Source organism: Anoplophora glabripennis, unplaced genomic scaffold, assembly GCF_000390285.2.
Source record: "Anoplophora glabripennis isolate ALB-LARVAE unplaced genomic scaffold, Agla_2.0 scaffold688, whole genome shotgun sequence".
Classification (NCBI taxonomy): domain Eukaryota; kingdom Metazoa; phylum Arthropoda; class Insecta; order Coleoptera; family Cerambycidae; genus Anoplophora; species Anoplophora glabripennis.
The window spans coordinates 210,977-221,855 of NW_019416872.1; the positions used below are offsets into that span (position 1 = coordinate 210,977).

The following is a 10,879-nucleotide window of genomic DNA, read 5'->3' on the forward strand; positions in this document are numbered from 1 at the left end:
TTCATTTATTTATTTAATAATAGTAAAATAATTCCGAAATTGAAATTTTAATTAATATTTCGTTTAACAATAATTTTTGTGACATTTTTGTAAATTAAAAAAAAATTATTATAAAAGTTATTTTTTCGTCGAGCTACCCCAGTTTAAAAAAAATAATAAGTTTCTACGATGAATAGGAGCCGAGATATTGCAAAATTTACAGCGCGCATCAATTTGAATTTTGGAATTAACTTTTCTCGCGCGCGCGACTCGCTTGGACGAGCTTCCCCCACCACCACGCCGCCGGCCGCCGGACAGTATACTTAGCGAGTACCTTCTCTTTAAAGGGCTCGTGAGTCGTTAATTTTCCACATTTTTTAATGCAATTCACGGGAAATCGTAGTTTACGTCGTAAACTGTATTTTGCGAAAAATTCAAGTCTTAAATTTATAAACAATTGCGCTACGATTTTAAAAAAAAATTCTTATCTTGGTTCTGTATTTTTTTGCCAGCTATCCACTGCATCTATTTTCGGTGAGACAGCATAAATAGCAACAATTTTATTCAAATTGTATAAGCGAAAAACGCACGGTTTTTTAATGCACAATTTGAGAATGTTGCACCTACAGCGCCCACTTTTGGCACACTTTTAAAGTATGACAAAACCCTCAACTTGTCATAGGTTTTATAAAATTTTAACAATATATGCGATAGTTATAAACAAATGAAGAAATGGGCACTTTTCTTGTTTTTTTGCAATAACTTTTTTGTTTATTAACCGATTTTAATTTAACCAGTCTCATTTTGTAGATAATTTTACTCCCTACAAGCTGTCTGAGAGTCACTTTTCGCTAAAATTGATGGTTTTCCCTGCAAATTGAAAAAACTGTTTTCCTCACATATTTGTTTAAATAGAAAAGTTAGCCAATAAAATTTTTTGACTCGTGATGTCTTGTATTATGTTCCTTTAGACAATTTTACAATAATCTCGCGTAGAGATGGGACGTGAGAATATTCTCCTGAGAACATTCTCGGAGAACGGAAACTTTCCGAGAAAATTCTCCGTCCTTAAATTCTCCAAGAATTTAAGAGAATTTATGAAGTGTCATCTAGTATGTACTAGCACAATCATGGCGGTAACTAAAACTACAGAAGTACAGAACACGTATTTTATGAACACTAAAACAATGAACGCGCTTGTTTTATAGACAAACAACCAAAAAATCCGTGTAAATCAGCGGTCTTACTCAGCTACCTTCCTTCCACCTGAACATCATGAAGAAAAAAGGTGAGGTCTGGAAGCACTTTGATTATGACTCCAAAAAGGGGAAATTCAAGTGCAAATATTGCGGTGATAAAAAAACCAAATTCGAGAAATAAGACACTTGCTTAAGTGCAAAAGTTGTCCGGTACAAAACAAATTGCACTTTTCTAAAGCTGAAGTATCTATTAAAGATAGATTTTCTTTTGTTACTGTTTGTGCTTCTGCTCTGCTTGTGCCTGTGAGCCAGCCTACCGCCTGCCTACTGCTTATAATCTATAAAATTTTAAATAAATAACCTGAGAATCTGACTAGCAGTTGATGCGAATTAACACGATATAATAGGTTGAAACTCCGATAAATATAAAGCATTTTGATTTTCAATTGATNATAAGTGTGAGTGGAAGTTTAGTGAGATCTATGAATTTGGGCCTTAGACGCCTTCATTATAGCCATCTTTCTCTATCGCACGGATTTCTATGACTTTCTTTACCGCTCTCACGTAACGGCCGATGAACCATGGGGACTTTCCGACCCTGTATGTCATATCTTAAATGACATTGCGGCTTAACACCTACTGACAAAGTGACCTACTAACCTGTAGGTGCTATGAATACAAGACGAGTATCTCCCTAGGCAAAAAAAACTGGTACAAAACATTGCTTAAAAGGCTTATTTTGCCTTGCATGGTATTAGTTCCGCTTTCATAGCACCTACATAACAATTTCATAGTACCCGTAGGGTACTAGGTTATTTTGTTTCGGTAGCTACAAAGTAATGATTTGTGCCAGTAGGCGTTAAATAAAAATGACATTAAAAATTTGACATGAACTTCATAGATAGGTTATATCCCGCCCATACTCTACTATGCTTACTTTATGTAACAACATTAGTACAAGCTGTCGTTGATTCATGTCGAAACATTTCAGTCGTATTAAGTTCTTTTTTCAAAAATTATTTATTTTTATACTTACAAATGTCTTGTAAAAGTAATACCCCTCTTCGATGTAACATTTCAAATGCATTCCGCGTAGATCGAGGAAGCGGTGACCAGCATGGTGATGCGGTACGGGCCGCGTCTCTGGAAGCTGCGCGTCCTCCAAGCCGAGATCAAGGTGGTCATCCGTTCCTCCCCCGGCACCAACACGCAGACCATCCGTCTCTGTCTGGCCAACGACAGCGGCTACTACCTGGACATCAACATGTATACGGAGGTGGTGGACCCGGAGACGGGCATAATCAACTTCCAGGCCTACGGCAACAAGCAGGGACCGCTGCACGGCCTTCCCATATACACGCCCTACATCCCCAAGGATTACCTGCAGCAGAAACGCTTCCAGGCGCAGTCCGTCGGCACGACGTACGTTTACGATTATCTCGACATGTTCAGGCAGATGACGGACCAGCACTGGAAGCAGTACAGCCAGGAGAGGTTGTCGGGTGGGTCTTTGTCGTTTTATTTACGATGGGCCGTATTCGGACGGGTTTGTTTATCGTTTCAGAGGCCATCCGTGTACCCGACAAGTTCATGGACTTCGTGGAGTTGATCCTCGACCCGGAGACCGAGTCCAGGCTGATGGAACAGAAGCGGGTGCCAGGCGAGAACAACGTGGGCATGGTGGCTTGGAGGCTGACGTTGTTCACCCCCGAGTACCCGGACGGCAGGGACATAATAGTGATCGCCAACGACATAACTTACCTCATCGGTTCCTTCGGGCCTAGGGAGGATAAGGTTGGTATTATTTCGATTCAGGACGGTTGTAGAATGTTAAATTTCATGGTACTGCTCAGGTATTCAGTATGGCCAGCGAGATCGCTAGAAAACTGAGGATACCGAGGATATACCTGGCGGCCAACAGCGGCGCCAGGATAGGTCTGGCGGAAGAGGTGAAGGCGTTGTTCAGGATCGCGTGGGAGGACAACAAAGAGCCGGACAGGGGTTTCAGGTGAGTTTGTGGAATGAAATTTTCTCTTTACAACCGTCCCGTCGTTTATTTCCGATATTTCAGGTATTTGTACCTGACCCCAGAAGACTACGCCAAGGTTAGCGCCCAGAATTCTGTGAGGGCCGTGCTCATCGAAGACGAGGGCGAATCCAGATACAAACTGACTGATATTATTGGTGAGTTTTTCAAATTAAGTGTTGAAATTTTGAATAGTTTCCAATTTTTCCCATTCTGCATTTTTTTTCTTGAATTTTTAACTTCTTTTAACAAATTTTGAAATCAAACTAGAAATTTCTTGGGAACACAAAATTTCTAGTCGAAAAATCAATTTTGAGTTTGAATTTGAAATTTCAATTTTGAACTTGAAAGATTGAATTTTCATCATGAAACCCGAAATTTTTACTTTGTACTTCGAATTCAACTAAACTACCTTAAAAATTTTAAAATAGAGTACAAAATTTTAAATTCGCTCTAGAAATTTTCATATTTTAACCTGAAATTTTGAGTTTGAATTCCGTATCTTTAGTTTGATCTTGAAATTTCTAGCTTGACCTCGGAATTTCGATTTTGAACTTGAAATTAAAAAACGTTAAAACAAAGCGTCGAGTTTGAACTTGAGATTTTGTGAATCAAAGTAGAAAAGACTCGGCACTTTTCTTATGAAAAAGTGGTTTCAATTAAATTGATTCTTAACCTGCCGATCAAAAGTCTCCGTTGGCGCAATATCCAAATGTTCGTAATTTTCGAGTTACGTTGACTACAGGGCAATAACTTCGTATTCGAAACTGTGAGTAGTTCTCTTGACTGCAGATTTTCGTTACAACTATTCCAGTGGATGGCATAAAAACCTATTGGATTTCTATAAATTGTAATAAAAAAATTGAATTTTTTATTAATTCTTTTATGCACATGTATCTCTCGCATGGGGGCAATGACCAAATCAAGATTCAGGGCTAAACTCGACCATTTTCGCACGTACAAGTAGTTTTGGAGTCGCGGTAAAAAGCTACCCCAAAGAGGTGTTGGACCGAGTTTAATATTTTTATCCCTTCTGGTACTCGATTTATTGCCCTGAAGTCAACGTAACTCGAAAAATATGAACTTAAACTTAACAGCAGTAACTTATAAAAATTTCAACCAATTTAACTAAAATAAGTTTTTCATAAGCAAGGTCCTTTCTGGTTTGAATTTGAAATTTTGAATTTCCTCAGTTGAACTCAAAATTTCTAGTTGAAAGTTAAGCTTTTGGTTTCATAGTAAAAATTCTTGTTTCAATTTGAAATTTTGTAAAATATACAGGGTGTAAGAAGTTTGAGTGCCATTACTTCAGCATGAGATAAAAAATTCATAAATGAACAAAAAAAGTTGTTTACTACAGGGATGTAAGATTAACAGTTTTCAAAATACAGCGAGTATGAAACTCCCCAATATTAATTGGGGAGTTTCATCACAACATGACAACATCGCTTAATCTGCTGATGCACATCACGTGTACAAGCATATTGCGAAACATTTAGTAAATTTCAAGACAATCTTTTTCCAGTTTTTAAATAAATGAAATTTATGAATTTGGAAAATATGTAATTAAAGTACCTAAAGATTCACGTCCTCCAAATAATCATACGTATTAAACGCACAAGTACAAAACAAACTACCAACATATGCTCAAAATGTCCACCACCAATTTCGATGCGCGCACCACACCTTTCAATCCAATTTTCGCGCACTAGCTGGAAAACGCCTCAAGAAAAGGAATTAGTAACACACAAAAAACACTCAGACACGGTCGAATCCGGATACCAACTGAATTGTGTATCGGTGGTCGCTGGACACCTTAGTACCTCGTGTTATCCGCCGCGCCTTTGTCACATTGCTCGATATGAATTTTATCGAATTAATTATTTTTTAGAATTAAGAATTAAGCGTAAATAAGTTCAAAAAAAGTGATAAACATCGTATTTTATGGTATTCTATGCACGCAGTTATGTCAATATTCCTTAATTAATCGTACTTTTGTACATCAATTTGGAGATTTTAATAATTTTCTTCTCGGAATGCTTGAGTTTAGGACCCATGTCATATAAGGTTTTTTTTTTGTTTATTTAAATGTATTCTATCGTCTGTTTCAAAACTGAAATTTGAAAATTAAACATTTAAGTTCAAATTTATCTGTAATCTAAAATATGATTGTAGAGGTTAAACATATTTTACAGAATTTGGAATTCAAACTAGAAATTTTTACGGAAAATCAAAGTTTCAAGTTGTTGAACTTGACATTTTTTGTTTAAGGATTTTTATCAGGTACGTCTAAAGTCAAATGAGAGTTTCTGTAGATGCGCTAGTGACTAAGGCCTTTAGATTTGGCAACGTTGCACTTGGCTGGCGCGTTCGTCTCGGCGTTCCCTCGCTCGCATTCGATCATTCTGTTTATTTGGATGCCTAACCTTGAAATATATGTCACAGCTGCGAATTTCAAATAATACGCTACTTCGAGAACCGCGGCGTCGCCGCTATCACGCGCATATGGGGGCTAAGTTAGCCAACGACAGCACTTTGAAGGAGAATTATTATAAATTATGTATCTTTTACAAGCACCTAATCGATTTCTACGAGCTGTCATACAGTTCCTTAGATATCGGTTTCCTATTTATACAAGTTGCCGTGGAAACTGTTCGTCAATTGTTGCGCATTCTCAGTGGCAAGACCAAAAAAATCTGCATAAGATTCCGTACTAAATCGTGAAAAATTATTCTATTAATATCTTGTCGTTTAGGTATCAAAACTAGTCGTAATTTTTTTTTTTTAGGCTTTCCTTCATATTAACAAGATTATATTAATTTTTTTATGAATATTTGTTTGTCGGTTCCATAACAGTTAAACCTTCTTAAACCGAAAACTTCTAGTTTGACTTGGATATTACAATTCCGTGTTTCAAACTTGAAGTTTGGTAAATAATACACAAAATATGTGGGCATTATACAGGGTGTTCCAATTAAAACTTCCCACCTAGAAAATATCGAAATTAAAAAGAAAATAAACCGTTAGACACGTCGATTTTCTTTTCAAGAAACTTTAAGTGACTCCTTATGTTGAGCGATGACTCAGTTTAAAGCTTTTTCAATTCTACTCGCGACGACACATGACTTTTTAAATTTCGGTTTAGATGACGATAAAAACATCACTTATTAAAGGTTAAGAAAAGAATGTTACTTTATTTTAATTGGATCAACCTGTGTATATTTTTCATATTGAGCGTTACAAATTATTGTAATTTAACAAATTCGATTGTAATAATAATACATCTGTTTATTGAAATAGGTTGACCCTAATACACCATTCAATATACATGCATCTGACTAAGCCTAAAACACATTAACTACATTATACCCATAACTTACACATATACACACATATATATACACATATATACATANACGTCCTCGACTACATTTTTGGATGTCATACTATTTTACGTCCACAACTATCTTACCGGACACAATTCAGGTTGCTATAATCGGATAGAATGAATCCGTACATCATAAATCGGCAGGCAGTCGTGCAGTGTGAATGTGAAGTATCTGCTGATGTAAAAAATTATGGTAAATAAAAGGTATTGATTAATGAAGCAAAGCCAAATTGTTAATCATTCATTAACCAATATTTTTTGTCATATGTTTATGTCTGTAGATGCTTCTATTTTCATGTTTACTTCACAAGTGCTGATTCATTCTGTCCAATTTTAATGAATGTGAAATAATTGAGCTTGTGAAGGATCCATGGACGTAAACTTATATGACATTTAAACAATTACTTTTTTAATATTTCCGCGTTTATCCTGTCCGATTACCTTAGGCGAGGTGGAACTATCTGCAGACATAAAAAAATTACATAAAAAGCATTAACTTACACCTTGGCCAAAACAATGTTTATTTTCTTGAACTCCCATTTAAATTTATAAAAAAAATTCACGTTCTCTCGGATGAACACGAATGGGATCATAAGAATTTATACATTCAAAGTATCTTTCTATGGCACCAATTTTGGCAACGTGGATCAAATATTTCACATCGTGTAAAAGCGTAAGTGACCAAAAATTGTCATTTATGACAAGTTCATTTTTTTTTCCTTAAAATAACCCAAAGTAACAACCCCTTGACTATTGGAATCTACTCCAGGAATTAATAATTTGTATTTGACCTTTTATATTTTGTCCACGGTACACACTCAGACAAAACCTCCGTTGCGTTTTTAGATTCCGTGGTGGAGCAACCGAAAGTCGTCGATACGTTCCACAGGACCGGCTGTATGGCGGCGTTCGAGAGCTTCCAGCAATTCGAGCAATACTCCGACGAGATCTTCGATTTGATCGAGGACTTTTCCAGCCCCGCCAGTATTTCCGCTAGAGACCTTAACGCCGTAGAAAGCGGTTCGGAATCGCGAGGCAACAGCACCTCCATCAACGTCAGTCTATCCTTGGAAGCTAGGAGGTACGGTTTCTAGGTAATTTCGTGGATTTCCATCTAAAAACGTTCTTATCGCGCAGACCCAGCCAAGACGAGTTTGTTATCCAAGAACCGATCCACATCCTCCACGTCGGCCTGAAGAACAACAGCGACAAAGACGACTCGACGATGAGCAAGATATTCGGCAATTTCTGTGCTCGGTTCAGGGAAGAACTGATGGCGCGCAAGGTACGTCGCATAACGTTCACCGTTTTCAAGCATAAGCAGTTCCCGAAGTTCTTCACGTACCGCGCCAGGGACGGTTTCCTGGAGGACAAGATACACAGACACCTGGAGCCGGCTTGCGCTTTCCAGTTGGAGATCAACAGGATGAGGTCGTACAACTTGGAGGCGCTGCCGACGTCCAACCAGAAGATGCATCTGTACCTGGGCAAGGCCAAGGTGACGTAACGTTTTATTTACGAATACGGCAAAAAAAATAACAAAACTAATCAGAATATAATTTTCAAACAGGTCGCGGGTGGTAAAGAGGTGACAGATTACCGTTTCTTCATCCGGTCGCTAATACGGCACTCGGATTTGATAACGAAGGAGGCCAGTTTCGAGTACCTGCAGAACGAGGGCGAACGGGTGCTGTTAGAAGCCATGGACGAGTTGGAGATCGCCTTTTCGCACCCGCATTCCAAGAGGACGGACTGCAATCACATCTTCCTGAATTTCATTCCGACCGTCATCATGGACCCGGCAAAGGTAATTGGTTTATACCTATTTCTATAATAATGCTTTGTAGTACTTGTTTTAGTCAATGTTCTGTTAAGTCGGGGAATGTCAATGAATTATTTGATAGAATCCTACATTTTTGGTCCTTCGAACAGGATTTTTAGAAATTTTCCCCAACGTTTTCCTCCCTAAATGAATTATTTGTTTATTTATGTACAGGAAAAAGAGAACCCACAACAAAATTAATCGAGCCATCTTTGTTGTAAATTTCTTTGAACTGGATGTGGATTTTCTACCTCCCATAAATATGTTTTTCTGAAGATATTTATCCTGTCATAGATAAACATTACCTCATCGGCCACTAAAACGTGTTTCATTTAATGTTTGTTATTTTGTCGACCATCGACATAATCGAACTCTCGCGGGGTGATCTGGGGGTTGTAAAGCTTGAACATGCTGTATACGAAACTGGAGTGAAGTTTGCCATTTCTTCCTCCACATACGTCTTTCACAACATTTGTTAAAGGATGGAGCTTCTTCGGAGAACAAACATTCTACAGAATAATGCGATGCCTCTGCAGCATTTTGCTTACATTCACCACGTACTTGCCATTTTGTAATAACCATCACTAAGGGCACGTTCTAACACGATTTGCCTAATCACTAGTACAACTACACTGAACTTATTAAGTAATGGTGGGAAGCAAATACTCCACACGGGTTATACGCCTCGACCGGCATTGAATTACACCTAGGTGGAGGTATCAATGACCAATGAATTAATGATTTAGCTATTTGGATTTCTATATACATATTTTGAAGTATAACCGATAAAGCTTATACAGGGTGAATCAGAACTTATCAAAAAAAAAAAAAAAAAAATTGGTTGTACAGGGGACTCGTACAAATACAATTTTGTAGAGAAAAAATCAAAACGGGCAGTCCAAAAATGATTTAAAAATATACTTCTGCACGGCACTGGAAACTGGTCCACTGCAAAATCTGACCTCACACAATGTGACCAACATGGCGGCAGTGTGATAAAAACGGACAAAAACTTTGCAAGGAAAGAAATAAATTGAATTTTATAGCATCTATTTTATATCGGCAAACTCAATTATTGCATTTGCCGCTATTGTTATTAATTCATGAGATTAATTTGTGGTTTTAAATAATAAAGCAATTTGACATACCTGATCTGGTTCAAAATTTGGTCCACCAACGTGTAAACACATTTGGGTCCGTCTTACTTAGTTTCTACGAACCAACACCTTGTCTCGCTTCACCATAATACAAATGTTGTCTTGCTTCACTAACTACTAAAGAAACTATCATAAACACTATCGCAACGAGGATTGTAAAATTGGATTTCAGTATCCGGAGTCGCTGAAGCCGCGTGGCTCTCCATGCGTATTGCGAATGACGCTAGAGACTACGGTTGTCCAGCTATGTAATGGTTGAAAGTACTACAACTTCAATCATTTTTTTCTCGGAAACTGTAAGGATTTTACAAACATTTTTTTTATGATACTGACTACTTCCCAAGCCGCATCTATTCCCAAAATTTTTTGGATAAGTTGTGAATCACCCTCTATTATACAGGGTCGGAAAATCCCCATGGTTCATCGGCAGTTATGTGAGAGGGATAAAGTAAGTCATAGAAATCCGTGCGATAGAGAAAGATGGCTATAATGAAGGCGTCTAAGTCACCGCCCATTTCGCCCTTCCACAAATAAGAAGTGAGAAGTAAGACTATTAGAGCCAAATTCAGAAACTGCCCTAAATCTATACTAACCTTTCACTCATATCAAACTTATGCTTCACTCAACTTAGGGTGCCCTCATCTCATTCTCAATTCTGGTATTCAGAAATGTGTATAAATGAGTGACTAACTTGAGTGTGCATCAAACCACAAATTACCAACCAGATAAGGGAACAGTTGGCTACTCAAATATTACCAAAAATATGTCGCCAGTGGAAACCTAATGTCACAGTATTTCTTTATTTTGAATTTGAATAACTCACGTTGAAAATATATACATAATAAATTACATTTAAATAATAAATAATGAAAATCAAAAGGTCTAATTAATTATCCAGGTAAAAACGATCCTCATATATCCCAAGTAATAATTAGTTAGTAGTTAGTAATATTTAGTTCATTTTCCCTAGCTATATACTTCATACAGTGTAAAATTAGTGACAAGCAATCATTTATGACATATGTAACATAAATAATTTCTAAAAAATAATTATACAGGGTGTAACTAAATAAGTGTAAAACATTTAAGGGGGTGATTCCTCATGGAAAAAAAGATAGGATCTTTCATATAAAGAAACTTCATTGGAGCATCCCTTGTTAAGATACAGCCCCTTAAAGGGGGTACATAAAATTTGTTTAACAATTTTTTTCACAAGCACTAAACAAGTTACAATATTGAAATTAACCTGACATTTTCTACTACCAAAAAGACACTTAGCCAGTAATTTATTTGGTTTACCCCATGGTT

At 37.1% G+C, this 10,879-nt stretch overlaps 1 protein-coding gene across 1 annotated transcript in view; it reads left to right on the forward strand.

The window, feature by feature from the left end:
- Nucleotides 1-10,879, forward strand: part of LOC108909775 (acetyl-CoA carboxylase) — a gene marked incomplete in the record, with an annotated part of 132,851 nt that overhangs the window by 102,766 nt on the left and 19,206 nt on the right. Inside the window, 4 exon segments of the mRNA XM_023455595.1 lie at nt 2,275-2,680; nt 2,743-2,972; nt 3,032-3,186; nt 3,250-3,362. Of these exon segments, the coding sequence (XP_023311363.1) occupies nt 2,275-2,680; nt 2,743-2,972; nt 3,032-3,186; nt 3,250-3,362 (904 nt within the window).